Source organism: Lagenorhynchus albirostris, chromosome 10, assembly GCF_949774975.1.
Source record: "Lagenorhynchus albirostris chromosome 10, mLagAlb1.1, whole genome shotgun sequence".
Classification (NCBI taxonomy): Eukaryota; Metazoa; Chordata; class Mammalia; order Artiodactyla; family Delphinidae; genus Lagenorhynchus; species Lagenorhynchus albirostris.
In genome coordinates this window covers 6,463,734-6,482,279 of record NC_083104.1, presented here as the reverse complement: position 1 = coordinate 6,482,279, position 18,546 = coordinate 6,463,734, and the positions used below count along the sequence as shown (strand labels likewise).

The 18,546-nt window shown below is 49.5% G+C and overlaps 1 protein-coding gene across 6 annotated transcripts in view; it reads left to right on the top strand.

The window, feature by feature from the left end:
- SLC6A11 (solute carrier family 6 member 11) overlaps nt 1-18,546 on the top strand; it is a 147,270-nt gene that overhangs the window by 37,862 nt on the left and 90,862 nt on the right. For all 6 annotated transcript variants that reach the window (XR_009542695.1, XM_060161182.1, XM_060161179.1 and 3 more), the window contains exon 6: nt 15,841-15,975. Coding sequence is in view for 5 of the 6 variants with exons in the window: in XM_060161182.1 (XP_060017165.1) it covers nt 15,841-15,975 (135 nt within the window). In the remaining variant the exon portion in view is untranslated. The remainder of the gene's footprint in view (nt 1-15,840; nt 15,976-18,546) is intronic.

Genomic DNA, 18,546 nt, shown 5'->3' with positions numbered 1-18,546 from the left:
TTTACATCTTGAAATAAGAGCTAGCACCTACATTATTATAGAATCTCCGTGAATACCGTGGCTACAAACATGGACTCATAGAAGGGAGTGGCACTGGCTACTCAGGTTCCACTGGTGGCATCGCCGGTAGTGACGTGATCTTCTTAAATGATGGATAACATTTGGTAAAGCACTGAATAAAAGATGGTACCATCCACCTTCAATTTATATGGTAATTGCATTTCTGGAAAATTCAGTTTATATTAAAATGAAGTGAAATATACTTTGAGGTTATATGTAAAGCAGAATCAGATTCTAGGCTTAATAATTATAAGCAACCCACACCCATGAGTGTCTGGTGGCACGTTTAGAAATCATGAAAAACAGGGCAGTATTGTTGTGCGGGACTGTCCCCGTGCATGCAGGATTGCCAGCTTTCCTAGGCCTGAGTCATTAAATGCTGACCCTCAGTCTTTGTGGTCACCTAAAATAGCCCTGTGTGTCTCCAGGTTGCCCTTTAGGTGACAATACTGCTTTTGCAGCAACGGCCAACTTATCTTAAATTGTTTAACCTTTGCAACAACCCTTTGAAGTAGATGTTTTCATTCCCATTTTCTGGATTTGCACACTGAGGCTTGGAGAGGTGCCGTAACCTGCTCAAGGCCCCAGAGCTGGGACCAGAACCCTCTCTGTTTTTCTGCCTCAGGAGAGCATTTAGTACTGCATTAGTGTTTTATGGAACCCTGTGCCTTAAGGTTACTTCGACATGCATTTATTAAACACCTCCTGGATTACAGGCACCCTGGTAAGTCCTGGAGACACAGAGGCAAATACCTAAGATGTGGTCCCTGTGCAAAGTGTGGGCTGGTACAGAGAGAGGGTGGAGTGGGGGGTCATGGCTCAGGAAAGGAACAGAAAGAAGTTCAGGGTGGCCAGTGCACAGTCCTTGACAGGGAACGGAGGGAGACGGGTTGGAGTGGCAGGCAGGGGTGGCTTAGGAAGGCACCTAGTGAGGTGAAAGTGGTGGAGAGGCACAAAGGGCTTAAAGCAGAGGGGTGTCGTGACCGGGCTTTCTTTAGAGAAAGGCCGCCATGCTTGTGGCATGGGGAATGGGTACATGGGACCTGAGGCTGCATTCCACATAGTAGTCGTTCGGTAGGAGGTGGTGGCGCTTTCGGAGAGAAGAGGACGGTTTGAGAAGTACACAAGGGTGAGCATCCACCCTCGGTGACTTAACGCAGAGGGTGTCAGGGGCAGAGAAGTCCACGCAGCTTCCTGGCTTGAGTGCCCGTGCTTGGTGGAGCTGTTGAGTGAGATGGGTTGGTGTCAGGGGAGGGAGAAGTTGGGCCGGAACTGAGGGAGATATGCCTCTCTTTGGGGACCCGTTACGTTTGCAGTGCCTCTGAGACTGGCAAGTGGAGATGTCCGGGTGGTGGACGGGAAGCCTGGAGCTCGGACAGAGGGATGTGGAGTAGAGTCATCAGTTTGTGTGTTAGGATTTCTTTACCTGGGGCCCAGGGATGCTGCAGGGGGGCCCCTGAAACCCCTCGGAATTGTATAAAAATGATGGGATCAGGGGACTTCCCTGGCAGTCCAGTGGTTAAGACTTCGCCTTCCAATGCAGGGGGTATGGGCTCGATCCCTGGTTGGGGAGCTAAGATCCCACGTGTCTCATGGCCAAAAAACCAAAACATAAAAAAACAGAAGCAATATTGTAACAAATTCAATAAAGACTTTAAAATTGGTCCACATCAAAAAAAAAATCTTTAAAAAAATGATGGGATCATGTGAATAAGTACATTTTTCTAGGGTATGAGTCCACAGCTATCATCTGATTTTCAAAAGGGCCTGTGTCCCCCAAAAGATGAGAAACCTCTGACATGCCATATTTTACCTGTTCTAAGTTACACTGTTATTTTATATGCCAGAAGGTACATAATACGTCCAGTGAAGAAGGATGTACGTCAGAAGCAGAAATACTGCTAGTTAATCTGCTCTACATTACCTTCACGTTGGTTATTCCTTTGTGACACATGAAATAACCACACCGGACTCTTGTTGCTTTGAAGATTATTTAACTCTCCCAAAGGAACCGGCAGGTTCTCCTGTCTGCAGGGGTATTGTTTGAGGTACGACAGCGATCAGTTTGCGTGTACTGCAGTAACAGCATAACCCAGCTTCGTCTACTGGTGCGTATCTTCTCAGATCCATAAAGTACTTGGTTGTTTCTCTGCAAGAAAATACAGGATCGTGATCATTTCTCTAATGATTTATATTTGCTTTAAAGTATCAACTTGAACGCTCTGTCTGTGAAACACAGTGTAATCTTTTCAAAAGACGTTCTAAACATCAAACAGCAATTGATTTAAATTAAATTGATTTAAAAATATTTTAACCAACAGAGCCCGTAACTCAGCCAAAGTGATGATGAAAGGATCAGCTCTGAGCCAGGTCCCTTACACTCAGAGAGTGCTAACTACATGCCACCTGGGGGACATCCTGATTTCAGAGACCACAAGATAAATAGTGCTAAAAGAACGCATTTTAGAGTTGATGGAATTAAAGCTCTGGGAACGGGTGGGATACCCAGGGAGAGAATTCAAGAGAAGGACCGAGGCGTAAAGATATGGGACTTGGGGAGATGAGCGGTGGAGGAAGCCGAGTTCTCTGGGAAGTAGAGAAAGGCTGGTTGGGGGGGGACCTGGAAGAGAGTAGGAGAGGGAGGGCCCCCTGCAGCTGGCCACGCCTGGGGAGGGCAGCATCGGGGCTGCAGGGCAGTGGATCCCAACTGTGCGTCTCTCCCTTTCAAAGGCTTTATTCGTTTGAGTTCAGAAGTTGAACTCAAAGAGGACACAGTGAGGTTGTCGTGTAGGTGACACCATTATCCAAGAAAGAGACACAGAAGGAGGAACAGATTGGGGGAGAAAGTAACAATTTTTGTTTTGAGCATGCGGTTGTAGGTAGGAAATCCAGGTGGATGTACACAAAAGGGTGTTGAAAGTATGGGTCTTAAACTCAAGAGATACCACTGGGCTGGTGAGAGACACTGAGGATCATGAGCACATCAGTGGCCCCAAGAACCGCAGGAGTAGGTAAGAAAAGCCACGGGAGCGTGTAGAGAAAGAACAGATGTGGGAGGAGGCCGGACTTCCGGGAAACCGCTTAGAAATCTGCAGACCCAGCAAGCAGCCACCATGACAGCCAGAGGGCAGGGCTCGCTCCTGATCTACCTTCGCATCCTCTATGCCTACTGCAGTAACTGGCACATAACAGATGCTAATCAGAGTTGGCTGACTGGTTGATGAATTGACGGAAAGAATGTGTGAAAAAATGAACTGGTAAAAGACTAAAACATGAGGAAAGGAAGCAGGAATGCAGAAGCATTTAATGGGGGAAAGTTTTTAAGCTGGGAACTGGGAGAAAGACGTGTCCGTTAATGAGGTGCCCTGGTGTCCTTGGGGAGCGGCCCTTGAGTGGAGAGTTGGGAAACAAGACAGATGGCCATCACCTGAGGCAAGAACAGGAGGCAAGCATGGATTCTTCTTTCAACCAATGAAGCTGTTTTGGAAGGAGCGTGTTGCAGCTAGCGCAGGTGGTCTGGGAAGGACCCGTGTTGCTCAGGACGCCTGAGAAAGGGCCCAGGAGAGCCCCCCAGTTGTTGCCCTGTGGGATGGATGAGAAGCTGTCTGTCTTAGGGAACAGGTGATGCTTACGGGATCCAGGCAGCATCTTGCCCTTTCTGGCTGCAGACACAGCCCCTGAGTATGGGCGCTCTCCTCTCCCCTCCATCACTAAGAGTGTGTTGAAGACTAAAGTAAGAGGACATGGAGTGGTGTTTCTTGTTCGATAACCTCCCTGCACCAGTAAACCCTTGCCTGGGATTTAAGGTTGTGCTTTCCTGGTGCCCTTGGTTGCCATGGCGACAGCAGCCTTCTAGTCCAAGAGAGATGGATGGTGTTTAAATCTCTATAAGCCAAGGTACCAGTGTCTTTTCCAGGCCGTAAATAATAGCTCCTAATGCTGGTGGAAGCTTGGCTGGACACTGCATGGAATATTTATGTTCTTGGGCTATTCGGGGGATTTGTTTTCATTTTTGTGGTCTTCGTGGTGGAGATGTGTAAAAATCAATAGCATTGACTCTCTCGCTCATCTTAATTCACCATGAAATAGGCTTAAACACCAGACTCCCCCTTCCAGTGATTTTTTTTTTTTTTAGGTATCCTGTGGACAAGGACTTGAATTGGGCTCCGCAATCTTTGTGCATGTGGTTGTTCTTTAAGTCTCTTGTTCCCTCCGGACACGGCTTCCCTGCCACCATGCAGATCTTGTTTCTTTCCTAGAGGTGAGGTTCCTAGGCTGAAGCGCCCTGTGTGCTGACCCCTCTTGTTCTAAGGAATGTATTCACACAGCATGTTCTAGATCAGGACTCCTTGGGAGCAGCAGGACAGCCTGTTCCCCTTCAAAGCCCAGCTCCAGGAGGACCTCTCTAGCGACACATTGCCACCTGAGCTGCCTCTGTGTCCCTGAGCTCCCACTGCTGCTGTCCCCGCAATGGTCCTTCGTCATGACTGTCACTGTCTGGGTCTGGCTCATTTCATCAGCATGATGTCGAAGACCAGCACAGGACCTGGCACCCAGTGGGCTTAATAAATGGCTGGTGAATTGAATTGGACAGAATGTCCTTTACTTGCAGATGGAGAGGCTCGAGCGAGAGCAGACTGTTTGCACTGAAAGCCCGTTGTAGACACATGGGTTGATGTCCTGTTTTGTCCCATTCATTCTCACTGGGTAACTGGGGTCAGAATGGGCTCATTCACCAAGTGTTTACAGCTTTCATAGGCCTCAACGAGGAGCACGCAGAGCACGCAAAGATAAGGCCCTTACCCTCCGTAAGGGAGAGGCAGGTGCACGAGAGTATAGAATGAAAAAGGGCTCAGGAGGAAGGAGAGCTGTTGAGTAAGGGCTGCTGTGCCTGCTGCTGTGTAGACACTGGCTCGTGTAACTCACACCTGCCTTGAGAGGTGGGAACTGTTATCCACATTCCATGGACTTAAGAACCCACGGCTCAGGGACTTCCCTGTTGGTGCAGTGGTTAAGAATCCACCTGCCAATGCAGGGGACACGGGTTCGAGCCATGGCCTGGGAAGATCCCACATGCCGCGGAGCAACTAAGCCCGTGCGCCACACCTGAGCCTGCGCTCTAGAGCCCGCGCGCCACAACTACTGAAGCCCGCGCGCCTAGAGCCCGTGCTCCGCACCAAGAGCAGCCATCGCAATGAGAAGCCCGCGCACCGCAACGAAGAGTAGCCTGTGCTTGTAGCAACTAGAGAAAGCCCATGTGTAGCAACGAAGACCCAATGCAGCCAAAAATAAACAAATTAATTGAAAAACAAAACAAAACTTACGGCTCAGAGGGATTGAGTCAATCTGCTGCATTATTGTCCACACTTTACAGAAAAGAATTGGAAGACCTAGAAAGACAGCTTGCCAAAAATCAGCCACATACATAGAAAGCACCAGAGGCTGGGTTTTGAACTTGGATTTTCTGGAGTCAAGGCCTATCCCGTATCTGTGTGCTGTATTGCCCAGTGTGCTGTAGGCTATGGAAGGAGCATTTTGTCCTTCCTGGATGGCCTCATGCTGAGACCTGGAAGACATAGTAACTGAACTGGTCTTGAAGACTGGCGAGATGTTGGTAAGTAGAGAAGGAGGAAAGGAGCTTCTGGGTGAACAGAAGCAAAGTCTTGCACGTGGGGAAGTGCAGGGTTTGTTCAGGGAACACAGGGAGATGTGGTGTGAGATGAAGCTGCACTTGAATTCCCTGTGGGGCTGGGTAGTAGTTGAGTGTCGGCTTTGGAGTTGGATGGCTCTGAGCTTGAATCCTACCTTTTTCTATCTGGGCAACCGTGGGCCAAATACTCTAATTCTGGGAGCCTCCGTTTCCGCCTCTGTGCAATGGGAATGATAATACTACTTTCTGTCTTTTAGGATTTGATAGAGTAAGAGCAAAGCATGTAGAGCCAGCAACAAAAACTAGTCCCATCGTTACGTCATTACCAAGTATCCCCTGATCTTCCATTTCTCCCAAACTGAGCACGTTCCCTCTTGCGCCCTCTGCTGTCAACCAGGATGTCCCTGACGACTAAATAATAAAGCCGTGGGATCTCAAGGTTGGAATAGGCCATGGGTGTGGATGATCTTTTTGGTGCCAACCATCAGCAAGAAGAAAGAGTCACACCATTCCCTGGCCTCCTGAGATGTTGGGCTTCCTGCCCACAATGCCCCAACCCTGATGATGAGATTAGGTGTTGAGTGAATCCTTCTCTCCTGAACTACCAGGGCTGAGAGTGGCATTTTGGGGTCAGGGTCAGAGAAGTCTCTGCAAGTTCCTCTCCATAAGCTGCACATGAGCCCCCAGCAACCACGTACCCCTCAGTGGGGAGCCCCTGAGCCCCTTCCTCGCTGGGTTCCTGGAGCCCCACAGCGGTTGGTGATGTTCGTTTTCCTCAGCTTCTCCAGAAGCCCGGCTTCCCCCTTTGCAGGGCAAGCTTCATCCCTGACATAAACATGTCTGCAGTGGCACATCTGGGACCCGTCCTTCCCTCCAACTCAGCTTTTGAATCCCTTCTATTCTTTTAAATTGGAATTCTGTCTTAACTGGTCCAGCCTGATAGAATGTCTTCTGTTCCATCTAAGCACCCTCTGCCCCCTGGCCCCTCAGCCGCTGCTGGAGCTAGGACTTCAGAGGATTCCATCCGTAATGGCCCCTATGGCTCACTCCCACTGCCTTCCATCCTTTATCCCGGAGTCTGGCTGCTACACCTCCTCAGGATGGCTGTGTACACTTCTCTCTGTCCTGACGATTTTTTTTTTTTTAATCTCTGAGTCCTGTTCACCCGATTCACCCAGATTTTCCAGCCAATGAATAACCCCCTCTTAACACCAGCCTTCCACTGCCACCACATTGCCTGTCACTCCCTTTGTCAGTAAGGGGATCCCATAGGGATTTCCGGGCGACACCACTCTGTCCCTCCCCATAGAGCTAAGACAGCCTCTCTGTTTGCATTTTTGAGCCCCCAGATATGTTGTTCTTGGCCAGCCAAGGCCACTGGGCTGGAGGGCATCGCGTCTTGCCTCAGTGATACCAGCAAAGGCAGTCAGAATCCTTCCAGTTATTGAGCGGTCGGTGTCTGTGTCATGTGCTTGGCGTGGTGATCTCTAATCTTCACATCGACCTTGGAAACAGGTGTTATCTTCATTTTACACCGAGGAAGATGGAGGCCCTGGAAGGCTGCAGAGACCTTCTAACCCAGGCACACACCTTTGTACTTAGTGATGGTGTCCACACTGTCAGGTCAGTCTAAACTGTGACAGAGAAGGTTGGAACTGTGGATTTCCAAGAAGTGGTGATCTCTGGCAGGTCTGTTCTAACTTCTCTTTTAATATGATGGACTGGACCTTTCTGCAGACTTCCTGACTCTATTTATTCCTATTCCTGGTTGACCCCAGGTGTAGGATGGTCGCTCTCAAGAGTCCACGTTCAGATCCTCAGGTTGTCCTCAGCATCTTCGCTTCATTCTGAGTAGAAAGGAATAGTGCGGATCATCTGAGTGGGTGCATTCACTTAAGGAAAGGTGGCATAGACTAAGATTGGGAGCAGGCCCTACCCGCAGTCACAGAGGTAGTCAGGGGTTAGATTCAAGGGTTAGATATTTAGGTTACATGTTTGACTCCTTGTAATGAAGACCTCAAAGAGCAATAGCAGGAAGAAGATGGTTCACTTCTCTCTCCTGTAACAGTCCAGGCGTAAGCTGCCTGCTTGTGGGGACCCAGGCTCCTTCTGTTTTGTTCCTCTGCCTTCCTGTGGGTGTTGTCCCTATTTCCATGGTCTAAGATGGCTCACTACCTGGTCTTCATTCCAGCCCGTGGGAAGGGCAAGAAGGAAAGGAAAGGGTACAGCCCTTCCCTTTAAGGATACAACCTGGAAGTTGTACGTGGCACCTTTGTTTGGATCTGATTGGCCAGAACGTAGTCACATGGTCACACCTAGCTGCAAGAGAGGCTGGGAAATGTCTCTATTCTAGGCAGCCGTGGATCCAGTCAAAACTGAGGGGTTTTGTTACTGCTGAAGAAGGGAGAGTGGATCTTTGGTGGGGGACAGCTCAGAGTTTCTACCGTTGTGGTGGGATGGGGACTTAGAACCCAGTTATCCCTCCCTCCCTTGTTGCCTCTCAGTTCTAATCCTGTCCCTTGTCACTTTCCCTCACTTACTCCTCAGCCCAGCTCAGGGCTGAGGCCATGTTACCTGATTCCCAAGGCAAGCCAATGTTCTGGCATATTCTTTTAGGCTCCACACATGTGCTAATGACAAACCACTGTCACTGCACAAAAATGAAAACTTTAGCTCCTCGTGGAAATATTGCTGCATTGCTAAAGTACTGTTACCTCCTTGAATAGTGAATACCTTCACTATTTTCTTTTGCAAACATGATTCCCTCCACCTGTTTAGAATTTGGTTACTTGAAACAGAATGTTTTTTCTTCGTTTACTGTTTCTGCTACAGCGGTCTAAGAACACCTCTAAAAATGATGAAGAGGCCAGATGTGTCCATGGTGACCTCCCTTTTCAGATTCTCCTTCTCCTGGCAACTTGTTCCTAGAGATCAATAACATCTTAATGGAAGTTATGCCAGACTGTTTGGTGCCTGCTGTAACGTTCTTTCCTAGGAGTTCAGGTAGTACTCTCTCAAAATCCAAAGCTGGGAAAAATCTGTTGCTGTTCAAAACAGTGATCCTCTAAGGATTGGATGTTCAGTACCCTGCTTTCCAACCATACGGGATGGGCAGATGTACCCCAGACACAGAGGCAAACATGGCTGGGGTAGCAGGCAATGATGAGTTGCTGCCAAAAGTCAGGCAAGCTGGGCCCCTGAGGTTAAGGACAGACAGAGGAGCAAACAGGAGTTGAAGACAGGAAAGTATTGTGTCGCCAGGTTTGCAGCAGAGAGCCCAGCACATGTGGTGGAGAGGGCAAACTCCTGATCACTGACAGCTCTGTGACCTGGAACAAGCCACTTCTCTCTCAAGCCTCAGTTTTTTCTTTGTCTGCAGAGTGGGGATAGAACTTATTCAAGTGGTATTAAGATCAGTTAGAGATACTCTGTGACACATCTCAGGCACCTAGTAGGTGCTCAGTTAACCTCAGTGTCTTCCAAGCTCCAGCTAGCTGGCTAGAGGAAGGTTCAGCCCAAGTCAGGATCAGGACCCTGGAGAGCTCCAGGGAGTCCTGGTCCTTTGAAAAGAGTTGTGCTCTAGACAGGGGTCCCCAAACCCTGGGCCTCGGACCACACGGCCTGTTAGGAACCGGTCTGCACAGCAGGAGGTGAGCAGTGGGCAAGCGAGCGAGTGAAGCTTCATCTGCTGCTCCCCATCGCTTGCATTTACCACCTGAACCATCTCCACACACACACCCGCCCCCCCCAACCCCACCCCCACACTCTCCCCAACCCCCCGGCCATCTGTGAAAAAATTGTCTTCCATGAAACCAGTCCCTGGTGCCAAAAAGGTTGGGGACCGCTGCTCTAGGAAACACTGCAGTAGCGGGGATGGATGTCAGCTTCACCCATCCTGTCTTTCTCACACATAGGGGAAGTGTTCTTTCTCCTGGCGGTCCACAGGGTGATTTTGGTGGTATATGAGCCCAGATTAAAGAACATCCCATCACATAATGAGACAGTATTCCCTTTTCATGTGTCTTAAGGCAAAAGGTGCAGTAAGCTGGCTTATTTTTTAGCACCTCTCTGACACCTGCTATACTTGGTTTTGAACTAAGAGAGAACACAGCTCAGACTCAGAACCTTTGGCTTAGAATTTAATCCCGTTTTATCTTCATTGCATTTATTTTTGCATTTATCTTCTATTTGTGGTAAGAGAGAATGGTTTTCAGTTTATCGCGGCAACTTACAGTTTTCTTATTACATAATATTTATTTAATGTAAAAGAGCATATTGATTTATAGAAAATACTAAGTAAATAATGCAAAGATGATACGTGTATGTGGCAAAAAAAAAAAAAATTGGCCAGATGGTAAGAGTGATTACAGTTTGGATTAGTTAACCTCGCCTCATTGTCGATGGTAGAATGCCAGCCCAGGGAGAGCATGGAACTTGCCCGAACTGCTCAGCAAACTGTACCTTCTGACCCTGTGGTCTTGGGTCCTTGCGCCAACACCACCCTGCTAGCTCAATGCCTTTTGAACAATGCTCAACTTTCCAATTGACTCCATTATCCTAGAAAACGTAGGGAGGGGCAGCCCTTCTTCAACTTTCGTGGCATTCTCAGTGATCTGACCATCCCCTCCCCCTATGAAATAAATAGCTTTGTCCTGGAAGTAGGGAGAAAACACCCCACAATTCCAGTATTGGAATGCAAATGAGCAATTAGAGTCAATTAAAACAGGATACAGTACAATTACCACCAATTGTGCTAACCTTTATATTCAGTAGGACTTGACCTGCTAAAAGGAAATTAAACAATAGTGAAACAAAAAAAACCCAACCCAACCTCTTTCTGAACCAAAGGGTGTGCTTTGGTCAGGAGTCTCCTTTCAGAGGCCTGAGAGGTCTGACAGCTGAGACCCTCCTCCCCCCACACCCACCTCTCTGGGTCCAAGCCACCACTGGCAGTGGCCAGGAACAGCCAGGCTTGATGGTACCTTGTCAGTGACCTTATTATGCCCGTAAGCAGACCCTGCATAATTTAGCATAATGCCTGAGCCCTGCTTGGCTCCCTTCCAGACAGATCCTAGGGCGTCAGACATCTTGAAACTGAACTTTGCACCTGAACTTCCTTGCCCTCCATCAGTGGACTCGCCTGTCTTTTAAAGCCACGTCTCCTGTGGTTTCCTTATTTATGAACACTCCCTAAAATCCGATGCAATTTTCTGAACCCCATTTTATGTGGTTCTAGCATTTCAGATGGACAAAGCACAAGAGCTATTCTGAAGACCTGCATTCTAACCTCGGGGTCCAGATGTCAGACTACTGATTTGTTTCTCTAACGAATATTTATTGAGCACATTGTATGTACCTTATGCCAGCCTGGGCACTGTGGGTACGGCAGAGAATGTAAAAGACCCAACTCCCTTTTTCTGTGGAACTTACATTTTAGAAATGTTAAATTTGCAAGACAATAAAACAGCTGACAGAGAACAGCTACAGTGCTGGGCAGATGCTGGCGTGACTGAGGGATGGATGTGGGGTGAGGGGCAGGGAGGACGTGGCAGACAGGAGTGGTTTGTAGTGAAGAGGGTGGCTCCTGACATAAGACTGAGGTACTTGAAACCCACCACCGGGGGCCTCCCTGCCTGATGTGGACAGTAGATTGGACGATATCGCAGCTGGAAGGCAGGGCCCCTGGCTGTGAGGAGTCCTCAGCCCTGTGGGGATTCAGGCGTACCCAGGACTAACGCCTTGGGTGGCCCAGGAGCCGGGGATGGACGTTCCGGACAAAGGGAGGCATGAAAAGGCAGGGAGGCCTGAAGGAGGCCTGGCATGCGCCCCAGCGGCGGGGAACCTGGCACAGTGAGAGCAGAGTGGTTGGGGGAGGGGTGGAGACCGACGGAGTCGCACAGCAAGTGGGGGCAGCGCCAGGGTTGGAGCACAGGGTTCCTGACGTGAAGCCCAGCCCTTCGCTCTGTATCCCACGACCCTGAGTGAGAGACTGGGAGGTGGACTCAGGAGCAGGAAGACACAGGCCAGATTCTTATTTTTAAAACTTGGGCTATGGAATGGGGCTGTCACATGACTGAGAAGAAAGGTGATGAAGGGCCCTGCCGATGAGGATGAAATCAGGGTGTAATTTCAGAGTATAGTTGGAGATCACGTTGGCAGGACTTGACGCTCCTGCTGGGATGTGAGGGCAGCCTCGGTGAGGCTGACTGCAGCCTGAGCACCCGCAGGACAACCTGGAGGTGCCTCGACATCCCAGGGGACCAGATCTGTGCTCATTTCCACCTCTTTGGCTGGTTCCACACCTTCCCCGCCTGACTCAGCTCTCCCGTTCCTGCTTAGCCTTGGAGACCCAGCTCCAACCCCGCTGTCACTGCCAAGAGAAGGCCAGAGCCCTTCCTGGAGACCCTCCAACCTGCCTCTCTAGCCTCCTTTCCCGGTTTCACGCTGCTGTGGTGGGTTCATGACCCTGGGCACCTCATCCGTGCGCACACATCCAGCAGTTCTTGAGCACAACACCTGGTCTCGCCATTCTGAGGGCCGGGACTAAGGACCTGCAGTGGATGGTGAAGGCATGAGTGAGAAATGGACTAGAGCAAGGGGAGCAGATAGCGGGTTCTTCCCGGCTGAAAATGGGGCTGCCTGGAGTCCCACGCGGAGGGTTCTGGGGTCACATCCAGGCATCACGATCAGTGAGTGATGTCTGGCACGGGCACAGGAGGGGTGTGGCAGCATGTGTACCATTTACGTGCAGGTTCTCGATAGCAAGATGTGTACTGTTTGGACAGTCTCCAGCTACCCTTGGGAAAAATCAAAGGTGATGTGCACGTGTCTAGGACGGCTGAGGGTAGAGACCGATTGCAAGGGGCTTTTAGGAGAGCTGGGCCAGCCATGCATCTCGGTTTTCATACTGCTCTCCGCTTGCGTGCATTACATAATGATCCTCCTGAGCCACCTTTTGTACCCGGCTCCGGGCTCTCCAACATCAGCTTACTAAGGGATTGTTCTCGCTGAGGCCTGACACCCAGTGGTTTCACTTTGGCAGGCTGACTCGTCCGCGCTGTGGTCTTCGGGCAATTTACCTGAATATTTTATTTCCCTTATGGTTTTACAAAATGTGTGTAGAAAGGAGGGTGTGGGTGCCAGTGGAGAGAGTGGAGTTCTCCTAAATGTCCTATAGAAGCAGAGCCTCCATTTAGAACTCCGAACATTGGAATTGTTTCAGAATACTCATCAGCCGCTTAATAACTCCTGCCCGTGTGCCGACTGAGGAGCAGTCTGCTCTGTGTACCGCCGAGGGCACGGCAGGCTGCGTGTGGCCAGGTTATAAAGGACCCCTGATGCCACACCAGTGGCCCAGTCCACTCACCACAGACCAGACAGAGCACAACCAGCACGTTCAGTCACATCAAGATGGTCCCATAGATGAAGGCCAAATGTCTATGATTTTCATTTGCTCTTACGTTTTACGGGATAACATCTTTTTCCCTAAATTTTGTGAGCATTGGGGGTTAAGCTCCAGAAATATCATGCATCAGGTCCTGGGCATTTTGGATAATTAATCTTCTGCCGTACAACAGAGACCAAAGTGGAAATTATACGATGAAAGCAATCGATTTTAGCCTTCCCAGCTTCATAGACATAAGCTGGTTGATTAGGGGGGTTCATTCTGAAGGAGGAGAATCAAGCATTTGTGTGAAATGCTGAAGATCTGTGATAGATTGTGCCTACAAAGCTAAGGGAAGTGGAGATTTTATAGCAATCTTAATTAGCTCTCTGGGCAGGAACCATCGACATTTACTGTTTACTGGTCTCTAATTTATTATTATTATTATTATTACTAGTATCGTCTACTGGTCTATAGTTATATATTTGACTTGCTTTCAACTTCTTTGGATGACCATAGATGTGACAGCAAGAAATTGTTTGTATTGATTATATGCCTTGTCGATTGAGCCAGTGGTTGATCTGGGGCCATGGACATCGAAATTTGTGGGGCAGAGTTGTGGGTGGCCTGAGGTGGGTACCATCATGGTAGGTTAGGAACGGTGTCTGGATGAGATCATCCAGGCTTCCAGGGTGTGTTGGCAGGACCCATGGACACCACCCCCTGCTGCTTCTTATTTCCCGTTGTTCAGGACTGAGGTTAAATCCCTGCTTCGTCACTTACCAACCAAATGACGTAACTTCTCTGAGAGTCACGTCTCTAAAAATATGGAAGATAACACTGAATTTGCATTGCTGTCGTGGGAGTCACATATACAGCCTCATAGTTGATTGCATGACCTTAAAGTCAGACAGGCCTCCTTGTGAATCCCACATCGGCCATTCCTTAGCTGGGCCACCCTAGGTGAGTTAGCAGTGACCTCTCTGACATTCCTCATATCTAAAAAGACAGTACTCATAACTATCGGAAGAATGAATGCCTGGTGTGTGGAAGTGCTGAATAAACATAGCAATTTCTATTGTCATGTGCAAAGTGCGCAGCATATAGTAGGATTTTATTTGTTCCTTCTTCCTTCCGTCTCCATTTCCCATGTCCTGAACTCCTATTCATCCTTCACGGGACAACATCTGGATCGCCTCCTTGGAGAAGCCCTCTCTGACTACCCCTGAGATTAGCTACTCCCTTCTCTGTGCCCCACCATCCTTTGCGTTCCCCCGATTATACAGTGCATTAATTATCTACCTACATACCCGCCTGTCTTTCCTGTCAGTGGGAAGCCTCTTGAAACAGAAACTTTCATCCTGTGACTCCCATTCATTCAGGAGTCTAGCTCAGTGTTCGGTACATAGGAGTGTTTAGGGTGTGTGGGTGAAGGAGTGAGTAAATAAATAAATGAGTGGAGTGAAGGCCTGAGCCACTAGTGAAAGAAACCCTGCATTGCAAAGGGGTGAGAGGCTCCAGAGTGATGGAGGGATTAAGATCTTAGGTCCTAGAGCACAGGTTCTTTCCTTGAGGAATCTGAGCCTCTGGACCATCCAAAAGCTGGTGCACGTATCTGTGAAAGTGCACACTTGGGGGAAAGGGGGAGAGAGTCCATAACTGTCATCAGATTCTCAGAAGTGTCTGTGGCCCCCAAATATTAACAAGTTGATGCTCTAAATAGGTGGAGGGATGAAGTGATTGGAGGAGAGGATGTGACGCGGGAGAAAAAGTAAGACCAGGAGGGGACACTGAGTCCTGAGGGCACCTCAGGTAGAACAGGAGCTCCTGTGCTCTGTCAAGGTGTTGCTGTCTCCTTCTACGCAGCTTTTGTTCAGGAAAGCTTAGGGAAGATTTCGTTCCTTTCATCGCCTTGATTCTTGCAGATTCCATGGGCTGCAAGGGTCTCTCAGGTTCATTGGGTCCAATCGCTTGCTTCCAAGCAGACCAAGCGGAAATGATTCCAGGAGAACACTGGGTCTTTCCCACCCTAAACAGCTCCCATCCTCCTCTCCCCCTCCCATTCCCTTCTCTGTTTTCTCCTCTCCTCTCCTCTCCTCCCCTCCCCTCTTGGGGCTTCCCCGGTGGCACAGTGGTCGAGAGTCCGCCTGCCGATCCAGGGGACACGGGTTTGTGCCCCGGTCCGGGAAGATCCCACATGCCGCGGAGCGGCTGGGCCCGTGAGCCACAGCCTCTGAGCCTGCGTGTCCGGAGCCTGTGCTCCGCAACGGGAGAGGCCACAGCAGTGAGAGGCCCGCGTACCGCAAAAAAAAAAAAAAAACAACAAATGTTGGTCTTGACCCATTAGTGAATTGACATGAATTTAAAGGGCCATGACCAGTTTTTAAAAATGACACAGTATGATAGAAAATATTAGAGTGCATCACACATGTGAGATGAGCATGAGTTTGTGAAACTTCCTGTTTCAGCTCTATGTGTGTATAAGTTGTGATATCGTGTATATTGCTTTCTTCCGTTCTGGTCCAAAAAAGATTGGAAAGCACTGATACAGCACCACTGTGGGCTCTCAGTAGGTGTTCACTGCAGGACCCAGCCTTGCGGGGGTGGGCGCGAGAGCAAGCTGTGTTAGGGCTCACTTCTTACCGCTGCGCTGGGCGGCCCTTTGCTGCCAGCAAGAAGTTAGGGGCCTGCCGCGTTGCCTGCCACTGTCGCTCCTTCTTGATTGTTCCCTCTCCTCTCCTGGCAGGTGGTGTATGTCACCGCGACGTTTCCCTACATCATGCTGCTGATCCTTCTGATCCGGGGGGTCACGTTGCCCGGGGCCTCCGAAGGCATCAAGTTCTACCTATACCCCGACCTCTCCCGGCTCTCCGACCCACAGGTAAGAGTCGCTGGCTCCGTGCACAGCTGCCCTCCACCTCTGGGAAGCCTTCTACACGGAGCCTCAACGACCCACTGAGGGAAGTCTGTGGCCCCTTCTCAGAATAATACTTTTCAATGCATAAATTACATACACAGGGAATCAAATACATTGAAATACAATCACCAAAACATGAAAAAAAGAGATTTATGACATGGCAATGTAGCAATATCCAGCATGAGGTGAATAATTTCCATGATTTCAAAGCAGTGATGAGCATACATGGTATTTGGAGAACTCTGTACAGTGATATGAAAATATGTGGGATTTCTACCGATTACAGTACTGTGGTCTGTTGCCTGCCTTTGTAATTGAAGGAAATGCTAAATTTCGGTTAGAGGTCATTTAAAATAAAAATACACTTTTTTCTCCACCTAAGAACACAGATCTCTGCAGGCGTGCTTCTCTGAGAGAAACTGGGTCTTTGTTGGTGATTCTCCTTGCGGGGGTAGGTCACAGAAACAAAATAACTGGTGACCTGGCTAAGCTGTCAATTGTCTTTGGAAAGGCATCAGCCGTTCTGAATTCTGGGTAGAACTGTTTATGCCAAGCCTGTCCAGGTGGGTAGGGGTGCTGTGCCTGCAGGGGGGAGGTGTTAGACAACAGATGAACGCAGCATCTTAGGGGCCCAGGTCTTCGCAACCTCCACTACTTGTTAGAAACTCCTGGGGAGCTTTTGAACATCCTGATTCCCACCCAGAACACAACCCCTACCATTTAAAACAAACCCTCTGGGGGTGGGTCTCAGGTCTCAGTATCTTTTGAAGGCCCCCTGGCAATTTCAATGTGTGAAATAACATGCCCAACAGATATCTTAGCGGGTGAAGAGGCGCTCGTTTTTCTTTGAAAACAAACACAGATCATGCCGTAGAGTGTGGAATCTGCGTTCAGCTGATAACGAGGCTTGCAAGAGATGTCAAGTCTTCCGTCTCTGGCTTGCGGCTGCCCCCTCTTAGGAGAATGGGGTTGTGAGGAGTGCTGGTTCGCGCAGCTCGGCTTGTAGCTCATTACGGTGGGTTCAGGTGGACGGCGGCGGGGCCCGTGTGCTCGTTTCTGTCTCAGTTTGCCCCGCCGTGAGGGCCCCGAGGCTCAGGCCCCAACAAGGAGCAGCCTGAGTTGCAAGCAGAATCCCAGGAAGAAAGAAATTAGCTCCTGACGACTGGCTTCACTAACTCCAACCTCCGATGCCAAAGGCTCAGTTGAAGAAGCAGTTTTGGAAAACAGATTTCCACAGTCACTGCTCTGTGCATTTTCGTTAGGTCCACAAATTCTGCCTTGATCCGGATGGCCGTCCTGTTCCCTCCTCTGCCCACCGGCTTCCTTCTCCCGGTCCTCAGGGCTGGCCAGTCCCGAGCATCTCCCAGAGTTTCCAAACCTGGCTGATCCTCAGAACACCTTGGCACATGCTGAAATGCATTTTCTCGGGGGGGCTGAGATGGCACCTGGGCATCTGTATCTTTAAGCTTCAGAGGCCATTCTGATGATCAGAAAAGTTTGCAAAAACCCAGCTGATACCTACAACGTTGGAGCCCTACACATAGACACGTGTGCACACACAGACACACACCACACGCAGAACAGAAGTGAGGCCAGGCGGTTCACCATTCAGACCACCTGCCCCGAATCATCCCAGTTTCCTACCGGATCTTTCCTTTAGGCCTCTGGGTCCCAGGCCAGCACGTATCGGCAAGGCTGTCCTATAGAGCGGCTGCTTGGAGTGGTGGAAAGCGCACAGGGCTGGGAGTCAGGACGTGGATTCTTCCTCTGGTTATGCCACTGGTCCTGAGTGACCTTCGACAGGTTCCTTCTCTCTTTCTCCTTCTGGGCCTCAGTTCCCCGCTGATGACATGAAAGGGTGAATTCAGTCAGTGGTTTTCAAAGTAGATTTGGAGAGCCCTGAGTTTTCCATGAGCGTGAGTCGGCAAACTGTGACCTGCACGCCAAATTCGGCCCTCTGCCCGTTTTTATAAATAAGGTCTTATTGGAACATGGCCATGGTATTTTTTTTTTAACCTATTGTCTGTGGCTCTTCAAAGGCAGAACTGGGTAGTTGAGGCAGAAACCATAGGACCCCCTGTATCAAGGGTTCCAAGACCTCCCCCCATCACCACCCCACATCCAGTGATTTAGTAGAAGGGCTTGCAAGACGTAGAAGAAGTTATTCTCTTGGATTTGGTTTATTTCCATCATCAGTGGGAGAAAAAGACACATCAGGCAAAGTCTGGAGGAATCCACACCAGGCGTAGAGCAGTCTCTCCCCTTCCTGACGGGAGAAGCTGCACAGAACGTCCTCTTTCTTCCAGTATCGAAATGCGGCAGCACGTGGGCAGCACTTCTGCCCAGAGGAGACTGCTCCGGACTTGGAGTCCGGGTTTTTAATGGGGGCATTTGATTAAGTGCATGATTGAGCACAGTCCTCTGGATTCCAGACCCCCGTCAGGAAATCCGGCGTTCACTGTAAAGTGCATCGCTTGTGTGGACAGTCCAGGCAGGCTGGTCCAGCAGAATTGAGTGCCCCAGGCATGCGGACAA